Raw genomic sequence first — 18,694 nt, 5'->3', positions numbered from 1 at the left:
CCGCCTCCCTCCTTCCTCCCAATTTTAAGCCCAGGATACAGTTTTCGTCACCGTTGCGGTTGCGGGGAGGCCCAGGCATGTTGAGCAAAACAAGCTTGGCATCCTGGGATTTCTTGACAATGACCTCGTTCAGCCGCACGGCGGTGTGCATGCGCCGCACGTTGGACTGGTTCCTGCGGGAGGAAGCCAGGGAGGAGGAGGGCAGTAAGGCTAGGAGAGAGGGGGGACTTGGATCCAGTCGCCCCTTCCAGCACCTCCCCCGCCCCCAGCACCGGGCTGCTGGGATCTGCTCCTTACAAGCCAGGGACCACCAACCCTAGACCACTCCAAGCTGGGCTACCCCAGAGGTCAGGGGCGCGAGTTGAGGGTTCATAGCAGAGTGAGAAAAGTAGGGAACCTGGCCAACCTAGGAGAGAGTTTAAAAATTCTGAAGCACTTACAAGTTCTCCCACTCCCTTCAGGAAACATAAGAGAAGCAAGGAGAGGAAGAAAAAGGAGAAGGGTCAGAAAAAGCAGGAGAAGCTGAGGACTTGAGCCACCATCAACACCTTGCGTGCAGACGACTCCTGTTCTCCCAGCCCCCCAGCCTTCACCTTTCCACTGCCTGCACCTGCGCGTTCTGACCCTTAGCAATCAAGCCCAACCTGAGTCCTCAGACAGAGCAACCAAGGAGAGGTCTGGGCTGGGCCTTCTGACTACCAGGCCAGGACCCCTTCCACTCATTTGCTCTCCACGGGGAGCAAAGACCCTGTAGGCTCACCCCAGACCTTAGCCCTTAGCCCCCAGACCCGTACGGCTTCATGCTGAAGAAGTCCTTGATGCCCTCAGAGGAGACAGGACTGGGGCCCTTGTTCTTCTCTGCCACCGACTTGTCCTTGGTCCAGGTGAGATGCACTTTTTCTGGATCTGCCTCGCCCTCCACCTCGGGCTCCTCCCCCGGAGACGGTGAGCTGCTAGGGCAGCTGGGAGCACTCTGGTCATGGATCAGCTGCACCTAAGGGATGAAAGAAGGGATGGCACGTGATTCATTTGGAGGCCAAAGGTTCTGCTCCCACCGGTTGCAGCCAAACTACCCAAGCTGCATACCTCCTCTTCCGGCTTCTCCTCACTGTCACCAGCCGTCTCTTCTGGGACGTTGAGACGGAGCCGGGTGTTGGCTGGATTCTTTCTCCGGATTGAGCCACGAGACTCATCTGTGATACTCTGGATCTAGGGAGGGACACAAGTTGGTGCCATGGAAATCACTACCCATGTCCTGCAAAGAGCTACCCCCAAAGCCAGGATGTGCACTTTCGGGACCTGTACCAGTTGTTAAAATACTGCGATGCTTCCACACCAAATAGCTATTGCCCCACTGATATGGCCACTCCAACTCCTCTCCAGTACCCCTGGCCTTCCCACTCTCCAGCGACCAAAGGGTTGACACCTGGCCCAGCTGAGCTCTACCTCAGGGCCAGTTCTGACTGGTCAGTGCACATGCCACTTCTTACAATTGTACTGTCACCCACTTCTGAGAGCTCTTCTGTCCCCAGCCCTAAGGACCCCACTCACTGGGGTGGGGCTTTCATCCAAATACCAGAGGGCTGGTGGGCCCACGTTACCCACACGGGAGAGACCTTACAGCCAGCCTTACCCCACGAGAACTCAGCACCATTACCCCTGAGAACCCACCATCCACACCCTAGGAGGTTTGCCCCAGCTCTCATCATCAGCTGTATCCTGAAATATCCACTCATTACTCACTCTCTAAGGGTCTATCACATGATACCTTGTCCCCCACACTGGCAGCCCACACCCCTGAGGAATCATCATCCATACACATTTAACTTCCACTCTTCTCCCTTGGGCCCCAGAAGTCACGTCGAGAGTAGATCTGTCACCCTCGCCAAAGCCCCTCTGCATCTCAGCTGGGAGGCTGGAGACAGGCAGCTGCAGCATGCACCCTTGCTGCTGGGGAACCAGTGCCAGGAGGCAGCAATGCCAGTGACCAGGAGTGGGCCATCCCAAATCTGTGCAGCCCCAGAGCTGGCAGCAGCTTGAGACACTCCGAGCCCAGCTAGGGCAACCTCACCTCCCGCTCCCGCTCATTCTTGGTTAAATGCATTTGTTTGAGGATCTGGGAACGCTGCTCCATCACCAAGGTCTTCTCGTAGGTGTAAGCGGAGATGTCGCTCTCATGCTGTGGGCAGGCAGGGGTGGAATGGGGGAGAGGGGCAAGGGAGGAAAGTATGAGCTCCGAGCTCAGGTGCAAGGCCAAGAAAAGAGAGGCAGGCCCTCTTCCTGCTGCCAGCCTAGGGCTTCCCTGTCCAATGACCTAGTTTAATCAACAGTTGTGGGAGGAAGGACAAAGCAGAGGGTGATGCTCTTTGAAGGTGAGGCAACTCATTCCCTCCTCAAGCCCGGGACTGGGTGAATGAATGGGTGAATTAATGAATAAGTTGATTAATTAATTACCTGGGTGAATAGAGAGGGGGAAGAAGTTAAAAAAGGAACATAGAGATGAATGAATACATGCACATAGGCATGAATGAGTGAGTGAATAAATACATTAATGAATATATGGGTGGATTAATGAATATACCATTAGAGGGACGGGTAAATGGTGCTGAGTGGAATGGATGACAAGAGGCTTTAGAGTGTAACTACTAGAAACCTGGACTCTAGAGCCAGTCTGCCTGAGTTTGAATCCTGACTCTGCCACTTGGTATACGTTTGGGGCAAATTAAGGTTTCTGTGCCTCAACTTCGTAATCTGTACAATGGAAATACTGATAATTGGATAACTGTATCTATTTCATTGATTGCTGTGAGAAGTAATGTATACATAAAGCACATAGAACAGGCCTCCCATGGAGTCAACATTCGTATAAAGTCTATTCGTATAAAGGAGACAAGGCAGGGTGGGTGAGTGGGTGGATGGATGGATGGATGGAAGAGCTCTTGGGTGAACATGTGAGAGGCTTAAAAGTGGATGGGTATGCCCAGGTTCCATCCCTCATGCCACAACCAAGAGTTCACAGGCTGTAACTGAAGATGCCACCCACCACAAAAATCGACCTCAGTACCACAACTGGGACCCAGCGCAGCCAAAAGTGGATTGGAGGGCGGGGGGAGGACCTTAGCATCACAAGCTGATGGGTACTGGGGTTCCCCTGTTCGGTTCTGGGCCCAAGGGCAAAGAGGCCAGCAGGACTCTAAAATGTCAGAGGCAGCTCCTGGGGGCTCACCATCTCCACCACCTCGACCTCTGCGGTGATACGTAAGTGGTACAGAAATGTGGTCAAGTCCTTCTTCATCTGGATGCTGTTGTCGTCCATCTGGGCCACGGTGAAGATTCGCATCTTGCACTTCCGCCAAACCTGGAGAGATGAAGGGGCCCCAGAAAGGTCCAGTCCAGATGCCGTGCGGAGACCCAGGGCCAGACCTCGTCCCTCACCCTTCCCACCCACCTTCCCACACATCCAGGTAGCCCACCAATCCTCTATCTCGGCGGCCACTCCATACAAAAACGCCCCTGCTTAGGTGAGGGCCCCCACCATTGAAGCATCACTCGCTTGAGTTAAACACGGCTCTCTATAATTCAAGGACATCTGCCAGGGGAGACACAGTTCCCAACACCTCAGAATAAAGGAGGTGACTGGAGCCCTCTCCCAGGAGCTCACACGGAGGTGGACCAGGCGGGAGCCCGGGAGCCCCCCGCGCGCGTGGCCATGAGCACGTGCACGTGGGAGCGCGCGCACACATGTACACGCACCTTGTGGTGCCGCAGCAGGAAGGGCAGCAGCATGAGCATGCCGCCGTCGTGCACAATCCACCAGACGTCGATGCTGCCTTCAGAGAAGCGCTCAGGGTTCCCGGGAAACATGGAGACATTCTTGGTGACCAGCAGGGCCAGGTGGCCAGCCGTGGTTTCCCGGACCAGCTCTGGGGGAGGCCAAGGAGATGGCAGACAGTAAAACAGTGACCCTGGTCCCCTCCTTGGCACCCAGCACCCCTCCCCATCCCGCCTCCCGCCTCAGCCTTGGACTGAGGAGTCAGAAAAGCCCCATCTGCCTGGGCCTCATTTGAAATTGGGGGGGGGGGTGGAAACCTCTCTGGGCCTCAGTTTCCCCACTGGTCAAGTGGTAATAAGGATACCTGCCCTTTCTGATTAAGAAGGCGACCCTGCAGCGCTCACTTAATCCTCCCAACTACCTTCTAACTGGGATCTACTGATAAAGCAGCCTCAGGGTTTACCAGCTGCCGTGACCTTCATCTCTCCATGCATCAGTTTCACGCCACTAAAATAGAGACAGCCATGCCTAGCCCTCACAGGCCTCCTGAGAGAATTCAAGACCTAGAGAAAGCCACCACTTGTCTGGCGCACAGAACGCAGTCCGTAAGTGTTAGTTACTGTATGACTTATTATCTGCTACTACCAAGGAATCTGATGCTCAGAGAGGGTGAGGCACTTGTGAACAATCACACAGCAAGGAAGGGCCAGAGGTTAGATTTAGACCCGGGCCTCAGTGGTGACTTCAAAACTGTAGGTCTTCCCACTGGCCTGCACTGTCTTCCCTGCAGGGTTGTGAGCCCGGCAAGAGCCAAGTCTGTCTCCTTCACACCTGAGTCCCTGGCCTCCCAGCACAGTGTCTGGCACCTGGCCAGCTTTGAACGCCATCACCTGTATATGCTGGATCCATACTTGTTATGCCTGGGAAGCCATCCCCAGGCCCAAAGGAGAACCCACCTCCACACAGCCCTCCACCACTCGCAGCCCAGCCAGCTTTACCAATGAAGTTCCTCCACGTCTGATGATCTTCCTTCTGTCGCCAGTTGCGGGGCCAGCCAACGAGCACAGTGTTGTGCTGCAGCCCCCCGAGGCCCCCGGACTGGATCAGGTGGGACACGCCATCTCGCAGGTTGGAAGAAATCACTACCTGGCAGAAGCCTTTCACTTTCTCTGCCTCCATCAGGCGCCGGATGGACTGGGGTGGCAGGGATCAGAAAAGGGCCAGCTTCAGGCCCAGGTCTCCCTGGCCCTGCTCAGCCCCTTGCAGCCTCCCTACCTCCCATCTCTCCTCTCCATCATCCTGATCTTCCTGAAGCTCAGCTCTGACCATGTCAGCCTCTGGCACCCCATCACCTATGGCCCCTGTTCCCCACTACTCAAGCAAAGCTCTTCATGATCAGACCCCATGCTTCCCATCAACCTGCCATGGCTCACAGATTCCCCAGGGAAGTTCTCCCCCACCACCCAGACTCCCCCTCCCCCATGTTGTCCATGACACCCTGCCTGGGCCAATTCAACCATCACCTTCTTCAGACACCACCCCTCCACCCAGACCAGAATGAAACTGGGCTCCTCTGCTTAGCTGGACAATTTGGTTTCAACGATTTTTAAAAGTTAGCATAATAGAAGGCATTTAAAACATACGTTCAATCTGCGCGATGAAGGAAGTGTTTTTATGACTCTCAGTTTATAGCTAAGGAAATTGAGGCTCAGAGAAATTAAGACTTGCTTCAGGCCATATGGATAATGGATATTATTGTAGAGGTTCAAATCCAGGGGTCTGACTCCATCCTTCACACTCTTAACCAATCTCCTAATGTCAAACAGAAAGGGCTCCAATTTCTGCCTCTGCCCCAGTCTGTTAATTCAGCATGCAGTGGCTGAAAATAAGAGCAGAGTAACCTTGGGCAAATCACTTCCCTCTGTGAACCTCAGTTTTTTCATCTGTCAAATGGGCATTGTGACAGCTACCTCATTTAGGAAGAGGGAGAATGACATAACATGATGTGGGTAGAGCTTAGTATACAGCCTGAGAGATCATAAACACTCAATATGTTCTATTACTTTGTGGTTACTAACTCTAAGGTAGCCCCTGTCAACCTCAGATGGGTTGGAGAGCCTTCTGTGTATGTTCTGTCTCCCCCACCAGTCTGGGACCACCTTGAGGGGTGGGGTTTGGTCTTCCACCTCTCCGTGTCCCCCAGGGCCCACCCCAGTGTCTGGTACCCAGGACATGTGCAGCCACTGCATGTTGAATTAAAGTGACCAGTGGAGGCCTCCAGCCCTGGGCCCTGACAGATCGGTGTGAACAGCCCAGTGAGGCAGAAACAGCGGCTGTCACAAGCCATTACGGGTGCCCCACCCCATCTCATCGCACCTCCCTGAGGCCCCCTTTCCCCTCTCCACTTCTAATCATGGCCCCGAGGGGAGAGAGGCCTGAATCACAGACAGAACCCTCTTCCTCTGCCACCCACCAGACACCTGTTAGTGCCGCTTACAGCAGACCCCTGCTGCCCCAGCTCACGCTGGCTCTGCCCACTGCTCCGTGAGCAATGACCAGTAGATAGGAACGAGAGCAAGTAATCCAGCCCCCGGCACCTGGGTTCAAATCCTGCTATGCTTCCAGCCAGCTTTGTGACTTTCAGCAAGCTGCTTTCCCTCTCTGGGCCTCAGTCTCTTCCTGTGCTAAATTGGATACTTATCCTGTCAACCCCATGCATTGTGGGAACTGGAAGAATCCACCAATGTGAAAACGCTTTAAAAGATTTATGCTTTGGCAGAAGAAAGTTGGAATAGGAGTCTAGGTTTTGAGTCTCTGCTTTCTGTCCTTAAACAAATGACCTGACTTCTCTAAGCCTCAGTTTCCTTATCCATAAAATGGGCCCTTCTGGCCCTGATCATCTTGAGTTCTGCAGCTTGGATTCTAAGGAACTTAGTCACTGAGCCCTTGGACTCCACTTCTGAGAAGGAGGACAGAGAATCCTGAGCCCCAGCTGATGGGAGAGGTGGTAGGAAGAAACTGAAAAGGAGCAAGGGGCTGTCTTCCCAACTGCCACGTGCCCCCCACCAAGCCCTATACTCACCTCCTCTGCCCGCTGGGCCTGGGGATGGTTATCCAGAAAGGTGCCCTCAAGGACAGAGCCCACAATGGTCAGGCCCTTCCCTGCCTTGAGCTGGGAGGTCAACGAGAGCAGCTGTGGATGGACTACGTTCTGGTCTTGGTCCACACGTACCAGCACCAGCAGCTGTGGCCTGAAGCAGGTGCAAGATCACGTGATCCATCCACCACCTCCCCAAGCACCAAAACTCATATACCCATAGTCCATACACTAACTACCTGTCCCCCATACTCCCATCCACCTAAACATCCATCCACCCATGTCCTTGGGTTATCAACCCATCCAGTCATCTCCCACACATCTCTCCATCCACCTACCCATCCATCTCTGCATCTATCTCACTCACCCAGGCATTCATCCATCCACCCACCCACCCATCTACCTCACTCACTCACCCATCCATCCATCTATCCACCTACCCATCCATCGATTTTATCCTTCAGTTATCCATTCACGTCCATGTTAATTTACCAACACATGCATTATTCACTCAATTGCCCTCACATCCACCTACCACCATCCATCCACACATTCATCTATTCACTAAACCACACTCCCATACATATATACACTCAGCTATCTACCCGTCTATTTATCTGTTCATTTCCTTATTCATTTACCCTCCCCAGCCAGCCATCAGTTTGATACCATCCTCTAAGCACCTACTCTGGGCTAGATCCTGTGCTAAGCATTTGAGGATTCACAGACTGTTTATGCAAAGCTCCAGTCTCTAAAAGGCCAGTTTAGTAGGCATGAGTGAGGACAAGTCCACGATGTCCTCGTTCCAGAGTTCCAGACCTTACTCTTAGCAAAATGAACCTGAAGGAGAAGGAGGGCTTGCAGAGCAAGCAGTTAGGAAGCACCTGGGCTGAGAGGCGGGAGGGGAAGATTCTGGCTCCAGTTTTGCCTTCCACGACCCCTGAGACCTTCCCTAAGCCCTGATTTTTCACGTGAATCAAATAGTAGTGGTAGTAGTGAAGTCGCTCAGTTTGTGTCCGACTCTTTGCGACCCCATGGACTGTAGCCTACCAGGCTCCTCTGTCCATAGGATTGTCCAGGCAAGAGTCCTGGAGTGGGTTGCCATTTCCTTCTCCAGGGGATCTTCCCGACCCAGGGATTGAACCTGGTTCTCCCACATTGTAGGCAGAAGCTTTACCGTCTGAGCCACCAAGGGAGCCAATAGAGAGATTGTTAGGAATCTAGAGAATTCTAAGAGGCCCTGTAACTCTCAAAGTGGATGATCCCACCTCTCTTCAGGGCGAATTCTCTGTGATACTCCACTTACCTTTCTGGGCACGTGCCTTCTCCAGGGAACTGTGAGCTCACTACATCCCCAAAGACCAGAAGGGGTCGGCACATAGATCATGAGTTCATATGTGTTTTTTTAAACAAGTGATGGGATGAATGGAGGGATGGATAGATGGTTAGAAACTGGCATGGCAGGTAGGGTTTTGGAGAACAAATGTGTGGAACCTCAGCTCAGCCTCAGCGTTACAGGAGGGAAGAATTCAGATGAGGCCAAACACCACTCAGCAAGAGCAGAACAAAGCAAGGCGGGGTGGGTTGGGCCCTGCTCCCTTCCTCTTCAGTCGCCATCACTCACCTCCAGTTCTTGGTGTGCGGGGGCCCTTCTTCCAGGCGCAGCAGGGCATAGCGAGCAGCGCTAAGAGACAGGCCTCGGATCCCATCACCCCATTCCTTCTCTGCCCTGGGGGCCGGAAAGGAGGGATCACAAGAGGCAGAAAGCCAGGGAGTACCAGGGAGAAGCACCCACCCCCCCAGTGCAGAGCCAGAGCCGTCCATCTCGGGCTCAGAAGGGCGGTCGCTCCAGGCCACCTCCATTTCTCAAAGCCTCAGTGCCTGCCTCTGCTCCTGTCCCACCCCCTCAGGCTTTCCTCTCCACTCTCCCCAGCGTCTCGGCCTCAACCCCACCCCTCCCCGCCAAGTACCCAGCACCGCTCTCCCCTCCTCGCCCCGCCCATTCCCCCCAGCCTCGCCCCGCCTTACCCGCGGTACTCGATATACTTGTAGATGAGCCCAGCAATGAGCATGGCCACCAGGGCGTAGTACCAGGAGCAGATGAACATGAGGGCCAGGCAGAGGCTCATGCCCAGGAAGGAGAGTGTCCTGGACAGTGCAAGGGAGACCCGGCCTCTGAGCCCCTGGCGGGGTTCTCACTGGTGCCCGGGGCTCAGAAGGCAAGAGTTAGATGGGGCAGGGAGGGCCTAGGCCAGACCTGGGAGGCTACAGCCAGGGCTAGGGGAGCCCACACCATCATCTCCAGGAGCATCACTGGAACCTGGGGCCTCTGGGTGGAGGAGCAGCCGCAGACAGGGCCCCGCCCAGCTCCTCGGTCACCACACTGCCCTGGCCCAGGGCCTCAGGCCCTGGCAGACCACCCTGCCAGAGGGGTTCTGAGGGCAGGGGTCTCTGGGGAGAGTTGGAGGCAAGATCTCCCAGGATGAATATGGGACGAGGCGACTGGTGCAGCAGGAGGGCCGAGGTGGGACAGAGGCAGGCAGCCTAGGTTCTGGTCAAGGTGTGCCACAGCCTTGTGGGGGGTGACCTTAGGCCCATCCCTTTCCCCGCCAGAGCCTCCATTTCCTTCAGGTAGAATAAGCATGATCGTGCCCACCCTGTCTGTCCCACCAGCCTGTTGTGAGGATCAAGAACCATCAAGCAGAACAATCAGAAGTCCGGCCCCACACGAGGAGCACCCTTCTGTGCCCCAAGCACTGTAAGGCTCAGAGGGGCCTATGAGGTAGGTATGGTTATTGTCCCATTTCACAGCTGGGGAAACTGAGGCTTCCTCATCAAGGCTGGCAGGTGTTGAGCACTATGGACATGAGAGGGATTCTAGCTGGGACTGCTTATACTGTCTTCTGTTATTACTTGTCATTATAAGGAAACCTTTACCAGGACTTTTCTCATGCTACTTGGGCTACGAAAGCTGGAGTTGAGGATCCTGAGACCTGGAGGGGATGGGCTGGGGTGAGGGGCCGGGGACAGGATGGTCCTGTGGGATGGGGGGTTGGGGGGGGGGCGGGACAGGCACCCACCAGTGGTAATATCGAAAGCGTGGCCGCCAGTTGGGCGTCCTCAGCAGCGTCTGTACCGCGCAGGCCAGGTTCACAAACATGTAGCACATGAGGAAGAACCTAGAACATAGAAAGGGCCCGGAGAGACAGAGATGCAGGAGAGGCAGAGACAGACACACAGGGAGAGAGAGGGGGAAAGGGAGGATGAAACCGGGGAGGCGGCCGAGTCATGTTCTGATGCATAGGAAGGGGTTCAAAGGCCAGATCCCCTTACAGCACACCCTGGTGCATGTGGGGATGACTCTCTGTACAACAGAGGACAGGTTTCTACGACAGTGGGCTTGTTAAAGTGGTTCAGGTGGGCCGTCCAGGGTCACAGCTGGAGCATCCAGGTAGAGAGACCCCCAGAGCTGATGGGGAGGGCAGGAGGCCAGCACGCACATAGAGAGGATGGGGGCAACCTCGTCCAGGGATGCGATGAGGATGCCAATCTCGCAGATGCAGGCGGTGAGGAGCAGGGCCCACGTTGGCTCTCCGTTGGCTTTGCCATGGCCAAAAACCTGAGGACACAGCAACCGTCACAGGGGCCTGAGACTCTAAGGACTTCTTGTCTCCCTCCTCCTGTCCTGGGGACCAGTACAGGAGAGGCAGAGAGAGAGGGATACTACGTTTCTCATCCTTTAAAGGTACCCAAGGGGATACCAGGCTTTTGCTGTATCTTGCCCACCCTGACATTGATACCCGAGTGCAGGGAAGTTCAGATGATCCCTGAAGGGGAACAGGAGGGGACAGATGGAAGAGGAGCTCCAGGCGGCCAGCAAGCAGCCGTGACGGAGTTCATCGTATATATATATTTTTAAAGCACCACAGAGAGCACCTCCTCTCACAGCCCTTTGGCTGTCTCCCTGAGTCCCTGCCCAGTCACAAGGCCCAAGGAGGACCATTTATTTTTCTCCCTAAGAGCAGACAACCCTGCCCAAAGAGATGACCCTGAGCATGGGCCAAGTCCCAACTAAAGAACACCCATTTTTCATAGTGGCATCACAGAGAGGCAGAGACCAGAAGGCAGTTCGAGGCTTGCTGTAGCCTCTCCTCACCAGGTGGCCTCGCTGGGCAGGGGCCTGGCTGGCTGGTATAGGGGGTCAACTATCGGCCCACGCCTCACCCACCACTGACCTGGAGGAAGGGCACTATGCCATCGCGGGAGATGGCCTGCAGCAGGCGAGGGGCCCCCGTGAGGCTCTGCAGCCCAGCCCCGCAGGTAGAGAAGAAGGATCCGATGACGATAACCCAGGGGGACGGCCAGGCCAGGGTGCCCACCACCAGATTGCCGTTCACAGCTTCACCAAACCTGGAAGGAAGCAGTAGAAGATACGAGATGCTGGGTAAGCAATGCCAACTGGATTTCCAAAGGGTTCCCATGCCAACTGCGGGGCCAGTCGTACATCCACCATGGGGCTTGGCTGTGTAGGGATGAAGAGACAGACAAAGCCCCTGATGACGTGGGCTGTGTGGCCTTGGGCAAGACATTCAACCTCTCTGTGCCTCAGTTTCTTCAGCTGTAAAGTGAAGATCATTATAAGCCTATCTCATACGTTTGGTGGGAGGAGTAAGGAGTTAACATATGTAAAATGCTCAGCACAGTGCCTGGAACTTAATGGCAACTCAACTATTTTTTTAAATTGAGGTATAGTTGATGTACATAAGATTATATAAGTTTCAGGTTAACAGCATAGTGATCCACAATTTTTAAAAGTCATACCTCATTTATAGTTATTATAAAACATTGGCTGTATCCCCTGTGCTGAATGATATATCCTTGCAGCTTATTTCTTTTACAGAGTAGTTTGTACCTTTTAACACCCTACCCTTATCTTGCCCCTCCCCACTAATAATGATTCTAGTACATGGTCAATTGTATAAGACTGTGTCATCCTGGGCAGATATCTTAAACTGTGTCTCCATCTGAAAAATGGGGATTCTGGCCTCATCACGTGGTGACGTGATGTGGTGTGAGAATCAAGAAGAGCATTTTCTAAGCATTTTCTGATTTTTAAGACAGGGCCATTTGGCCTCCTCCTAGACCCCCTGAATCAGTTCCCTCCCTGCTATGAACCCATCCACACTAGCAGCCGGAGTGAACCTTCAGAAACCACAAACTGGCCATTCGGCACTGTCTTAAAACAGAAGATTCTGCCTCAGTAGGTGGAGGGAGTCCTGGCCCTGGAGTGTGCACACAGAGGTGTGCCTGATGCCCACCCCACCCTCCCCAGAACAGGCTCCTCCCTGAGCCCCTTACTTACTTGTCCCGAAGGACGACCCCCTCGATGCAGGCCCCAAACAGGACAACGGAGCTGATGTCTGCAGCAGAGGATGAAGGAAAATCCCCAGGGCGACATTTCCCATCCTCCCAACCCCTCCTGAGCCAGCCAGACGAGGCAGCAGCTTCAGAGACCCTCCGTCTAGCCCTCCCCAGCCACAGTGGTCCCCGCCAGCCATGCAGGATACAGACAGCGGAGGTGGTGGCAATGGCCAGGATAGTGCCAGTGGGAATCGACTTCTGGGCATCCCGCAGGTCCCCAGAGCGGTTAGAACCAGCCATGATCCCTGTGAACAGAGGAGCAGTTAGGACAGGAGCCATGGGAGAGCAGACGGAGATAGGACACCAGCCTCAGAGTCATGAACCCAGGAGTCTAGTCCTGGCCCACTGACTCGTGTGAGAGCTTGGGCGTGTTACTTGGCTACTCCGGGATTTAATTCCCTCACCTGTCCAGTGGGAGGTGAACTGGATCCTGCTTATGTAATGGGGCTATTGGACTAAGAAATTCCCCACATCATGATTGACTTTCTCCCTACCCATCCACTCCCAGGCAGAGTCTTCCCTCTCTGAGCTCCCCTTTACCTGTGACTGAGGGGAAGTAGATGCCAACCAGCAGGGTGAAGTAGGAGGTCATATCGCTGAAGACATAGGGATGGTCCATGTCGATGGGGGTACCATCTGCCAGGCCCGCCGAGGGCATCCCACGCCTTTCCACAATCACCCCCTTGGTCAGGTAGGAGCTCCATAGATTCTCTGTGGGGGAAACATGACTCTCAGATATCAGGGTGCCAGAGCTCTGGGGCCAGGAGGCAGGGTGGACAAAAAGAAGGGTCAAAATCAACCAGCTCTTATTTCCACCAACATTTCCTAAGCTCCTGCTTTGGACCAGGGACTTTGCACATGAATCAGATCGAGTCCTTGCCCTAAAATGGTCCAATCTACTGAAGGACATATACAACAAAGACCTATCTCAGACTGATTCAATATGTCCCAAACTGGTCTCGCCACCCACTCACGGCAAACGGCTCCTTTCCTTTACCCCTTATCTTGGTAAAAGGCACCACCATCAATACAGATCAGCTTGACATTGCTCACAACCATTCCCTTTCCCCGTCTCTGTTTCAAAACCATCTCCAACTCCTATCCATTATTCCTCCTAAATATTTCTCAAATACACCCCTTCTCATCTTTCTAGTGTTTCTCCACTCTGGCGCTATTAACTTGTAGTTATAACTATGATAAGAACAGGCAATTCTTTGTATGTATGTGGGGGAGGGGGAGCTGTCCCCTCACATTGTAGGGTATTTAGCCACATCCCAGCCTCTACACACCAGAAACCAGTAATAATCCTTCAGTTTTGACAACCAAAAATGTCTCTAGATGTTGCCACCTGTCTCCTGGGAGGGGGGCGGGGGCAGCGCAAAACAGGCCTGATGGAGAACGAGTTTGCTGGCATCCACCACTCTCAGTAAGAAAACCATCATATCTCACCAGGACTCAGCATCAGCCGCCCCCTAAACTCCCTGACTCAGTCCTCTCCCTGCTATGAGCCCATCCACATTAGCAGCCGGAGTGAACCTTCAGAAACAACAAACTGACCATGTCCGCCTCTTACTCAGAACCCTTTGGCAGCTCCTCATCACCCTCAGAGCACTGTCCAAACTCTTCAGCATGGCTTCCAGGGCTGACCACAGTCTGGCTCATGTCAGTCTCTCCATCATTTCTTGCCCCTCCTTCCCTTGCACTTTATGCCCTAGTCATACCAAATTACTCGTGGTTGGAAGGGCACAATATGCTCTTCTGTGTCTGCCTGCTTTTAGGCAAGCTGTTCTTCTGCCTGTGATTCCCTTATTCCCCTTGTATAGCTGAAAGTCTCTTATTTGCTCTTCAAAACCCTTCTCAGATGAAGCCAGGAAGCCTAGTCTTACCACCTTATACACATGACCACTCCCTCCCTTGAGAGAACACTGTTCATTGAAGGCACGTCTACACATGTCATAATTTATTTGCTATTACATCTGCCTCTGCTATTAGACTCCTTGAGGCCAAGAACTGTGACTTATTTATGCTGTGTTCCTGGTGCTCAGCACAGTGCCAGGCATTTAGCAGTGCTTAGTGAATACTTGCCAAACTGATGGCTTTCTTTCCCACTAGATAGAAAGACATGCAAAGGTTCCCTTTCATCTCTACCCCTCTGTGATCCCAAGGACAGAACGTGGCCCAGAGTAGGTGCTCAATTAAAATGGATCGAATTTAACTGAATCCCAAAGAGAGTCCCTTAATCCTAACTGATTAGTCCACAATCCCTGCAGTGTTCCCTGGACACCAGACCTCTTCCCTCCTTCAGACCTTTGATGAGGCCACTGGCAGCTCCAGGAATGCCCTGGATCTCTGTAACATTGTTTCGCATGAAGTACTCATCACAGGTGGCGTTGAGGAATCGGGAGGAGCAGAACAGGCCCCAGAGCCGTGTGGTCACTGTCTCATTTCCTTCCCACGCCAGCTTGGCACAGACATCAAAGCCATGGCGAGACAGTGTGCGGTTCCCCAGGAGGCAGATCCTAGGGAGAGAAACAAGGGAGGAAGGTGGGAAGGGACGTAACCTTGCCCTGGTTTCATGGTAGAACCACCGGGGGAGCACGAAGAAACACAGATGCCAGGGCCCCATATCCAGAGATTTTGATTTAATTGGGATGGAGCCCAGGATCAGCGTTTTTTCAAAGCTCCTAACCACTGGCCCTCTGGGGAATCTCCTCCCTCCCAAGTAACTCTAGTATGAGCCAGGGCAGAGAACTACTGCTTTCCTGCGATGCTGTTTCAGCACCATGGACAGCAGTCCCAATATGCCATCCTTCTGAGCCCTGTTATGTATGTAGGGGAATGTGTCCTAGGGAGAGAGGCTGAACCAAGAGGGACCTGAACCCCTAGACCCTCTCTTCTGTGTCCTGTCCTACGATAGAGAAGGTGTTTAACACTAAGAGGTTGTCTCATTCCAGAAGGTTGTTCCCCACCCAAGAAAGCTTTCCCTCACACAGACTGGTCATCCCTTCAGAAATCTTTCCACTTGACTCTTCCTAACTCCACCTGAGTGAGCGTGCTCAGTCATGTCCAACTCGGTGACCCCATGGACTGTAGCCTACCAGGCTACTCAGTCCATGGGATTTCCCAGGCAAGAATACTGGAGTGGGTTGCCATTTCATACTCCAGGAGATCTTCCCAACCTAGGGGTTGAACCCATGTCTTCTGCTTGGCTGGTGAATTCTTTACCTCTGAGCTAGCTGGGAAGCCCAGTTCACCAGCAAGCAGTTGACCCTCACAAGGGACACTGTGCCCACCTCCAAAAAAACTTACCCCACCCTAAAGAGATTTACCTGAAACCAGGAGAGGTTTTCGCTCCCAAGAGAGTTTACTCTGAATCCACAACCACTCCAATTCTGAGAGATAGGGGCAGGTGGGGGGTTGCGGAGACTAGTGTGAAGACCCTGAAACCAGCCAGGGAGGAGGGCGAGGGTGCCCGAGGCGCAGGGCAGCAGCACTTACGGGAAGTTGGGTGGGTCGAAGGCAGACTTGATGACCCCAGCATAGATGGCCAGGATGGAGAGGATGACACAACCCAGGAAGACAAGGGCAAACTTGTTGACGTACTTGACACCCACAAACACCACAGTGGCCATGCAGGTGAGCACACAGGTGCCATACACACGCATATTGTTCAGCATGGCTGCCGCCTCCCCGCTGGCATCTTCTGCCTTAAAAATGGCCATGGCTGGGAAGAGATAAGCCTGTGGGAAAGGGGTGAGGCAGTCAAGCAGGTAACCCAGTGGGGGCCAACGAAGAACCACCCCAAGGAAATAACCTGAGGTGCAGGCAGGGCTTTGGAGAAAAAGGTAACTCTTCACAGCATATTTACGGTAATCCGAGACTGGGAAGGACATCCAATGAGAGGGTCTGTCCTACAAAGACTAGTTATTATTCAGTCATTAAAAAATGATACTACAAAAATGTTAGGAGCAATTATTAATTTCTATCATTTTTGTTATCAAGTATAAGTATTAATGATTATTTATTGTCTTTATTATTTAATTAGAAAGGCAGATACAAATTAGACATTCATCCCTAGAGGATTAGGTAAATTAATCACGGTATTTCCAAATAGATTATGTAGCTACTAAAAAGAACAACAAAGATTTATATGAACCAACTTAAAAAAGCTATCCCTGTTAGACTGGGTAAAAACAATCTATTTTTAAAGAGAATGTGTCTTATCTCATTTTTGTAAATATATATATGTGTACTTACATGTGAATATATACACACATATGTGTGTATATATGTCTGTCTGTGTGTAGATACATCAAAATGTTAACAGTCGTTTCCCCTGAATGGTAAAAATGTGAATAATCTTTATTCTTTTTGCACATCTGTATTTTCCATAATTTCTATATGAAATATTAATATATTTATATTGTTACAAAAGTTATTTTCAGTTGTAAGTGATATTTGCAAAGAGAGTTTTGAACTATTAGAGAAATCTATAGAGTTTTATAAAGACAAATGCAATATCATAAAGAAAAACAAAAACTAGAAGGATACACCAAAATGTTAATGATGACTTTCTTCAGGAGACTGTTATTTCCCTTTTTACATTCTTTGATTTTTTCCAATTTATTTTTTTAATCTTCCAATTCAATAGGTAGAATTGCTTTTATAATACTTTTTAAATTTTGTAAAAGCCATAGAGGTCAATTATTATTCTCTCAAAATTTGGCTTCTTGGGTCATTTATTCCCCATCTATCCTTCCTGACCCTGGACTTCTCCAATCTGTCCCCAGGCCAGAAGCTGAAACATCTGTTAGTTCTAGTTCTCTAAAGCAGTGCAGTTGGGGGGACATGCACAGGCTTCAGAGTCAGAAAGACACAGTTTCATATCCCTTCCACATGTCCCTTTAACTCTCTGAGCCTTGCCTTCCTCATCTGTAAAATGAAGATATCTAACTCATGCAAGAGTCGTGAGAATAAAAATGATACATGGCCAGCCACGGGACCTAGGTAGAATAAGTGTTTGGGAAATGTCAGCCCGGCTCTCTGTATACTAAGGAACCTTCAGCTCCCACTTCCTCCTGCAGGGGCAGGAAGAACTGAGACCCAGGTCAGCAGCTGCCCACTTCAGACACTGCCCAGGGCCCCGACTGCTCATCAGTCACTGCTTCTGACAGATCTCTTTCTCAGCTCCTTCTTCTCTGCAACCTGCCAGCCATCTGCCCTCTACCATTAACATCCACAGAGTGCCCAGCACACCACACCCTGGCACATAGTAGGCAATCACTGAGGGAAATGACTGTTATCATTTCTACCATGACTGCACTCTTCCCAACCCACCTCTGACAGCTGGTCGCCGAGTGACCTTGAGCAAGTCGGTTCACCTCTCTGAGCTTCTCATTTGTAGAATGGGCATAATAATACTTAAACCTCGTGAGGACTCAAGCTAATGACTGTAAAGCACTTGGAACTCTACTGAGAGCACAGTGGGTGCCTGATGAACGACAGCTGTTCATGTTACATAATTAGTGTATCCTGTCTCCCCAACTAGACTGTGAACTCTTTAAAGAGAGAACCACATCTGATATCCCTCCGGCTTTACTGAGTGACCCAGCCTACAAGAGCATCTGTTAACTGACTGACAGCCCGGGACCCACACCTCCTCCCCAGCCCTTCTTACCAGCAGGATTTCGATGGTGCCCAGGATGTACATGGCCCCAGCAAAAGTAGTGCCCAGGTAGAAGCAGAGGCCCACGGCGCCCCCAAACTCTGGACCCAGAGACCTGGAAATCATGTAGTAGGAGCCGCCAGCTGCAGAAAGAATCCAGTATTGGCAAGAGGTTCGAGGGACCCTGGGCTGCTTTAGGCGTGAGGAGGGGATCAGAGACAGTGGTGGGAAGGGGGTTGCACTGGGCCTCACAAGCCTTACAGGCTGTAGTGGGAGACCCAGCCAAACACTCTGAGTGGCTTTTACAGCACTAATTACCATGTTGCTAATTACCCCTCTAAGGAGGTCATGGCTCAGAAAATAGGATGATGGCAAAGAGGGTCTCAGGCAAAGGGAAGAGATCTTTCATTGCCCCGTTCAACACCATCAACAGCCTCCTTCCCCTCCCCTTAAGAGGGCTGCCCCCACCGACTCCACAAACATCACAGCCCAGTCTCAGACCTGCAATATTGCCTTTCGGGGTTCCTGAGGGCGCCCAAAGCTCTGGGCACTGCCCCTCCTTCCTCCCAACCGTCCAGGTCTCCCTCCCACCTGGCCAGGCCCCCTTCCCCTCCAAGCAGCCCCAGTCACGTACCAGGCACAACACCATTGGTTGCGATTGCACTCATGGAAATGGCCGTGAGCATCGTCTGTGAGAACAGAGATCACCATCAGGGTGGCGGCTACCCCATAAACACCC

General features: G+C 52.3%; 1 protein-coding gene across 3 annotated transcripts in view; it reads right to left on the bottom strand.

Moving 5' to 3' along the window:
- SLC12A5 (solute carrier family 12 member 5) overlaps positions 1-18,694 on the bottom strand; it is a 36,584-nt gene that overhangs the window by 2,775 nt on the left and 15,115 nt on the right. For 2 of the 3 annotated variants that reach the window (XM_025000472.2, NM_001206380.1), the window contains 21 exon segments: positions 18,590-18,644; positions 17,968-18,098; positions 15,789-16,030; positions 14,598-14,809; positions 12,831-13,001; positions 12,437-12,535; positions 12,232-12,289; positions 11,105-11,279; positions 10,370-10,488; positions 9,950-10,048; positions 8,898-9,017; positions 8,494-8,598; positions 6,855-7,023; positions 4,771-4,966; positions 3,754-3,923; positions 3,227-3,358; positions 2,072-2,179; positions 1,087-1,209; positions 795-994; positions 441-455; positions 40-173 (listed from right to left, as the gene is read on the bottom strand). In XM_025000472.2, the coding sequence (XP_024856240.1) occupies positions 40-173; positions 441-455; positions 795-994; positions 1,087-1,209; positions 2,072-2,179; positions 3,227-3,358; positions 3,754-3,923; positions 4,771-4,966; positions 6,855-7,023; positions 8,494-8,598; positions 8,898-9,017; positions 9,950-10,048; positions 10,370-10,488; positions 11,105-11,279; positions 12,232-12,289; positions 12,437-12,535; positions 12,831-13,001; positions 14,598-14,809; positions 15,789-16,030; positions 17,968-18,098; positions 18,590-18,644 (2,833 nt within the window). 3 annotated transcript variants of the gene reach the window in all.

The sequence above is a fragment of the Bos taurus genome, chromosome 13, assembly GCF_002263795.3.
Source record: "Bos taurus isolate L1 Dominette 01449 registration number 42190680 breed Hereford chromosome 13, ARS-UCD2.0, whole genome shotgun sequence".
Classification (NCBI taxonomy): Eukaryota; Metazoa; Chordata; class Mammalia; order Artiodactyla; family Bovidae; genus Bos; species Bos taurus.
This window is presented reverse-complemented; position numbering and strand designations above follow the sequence as displayed.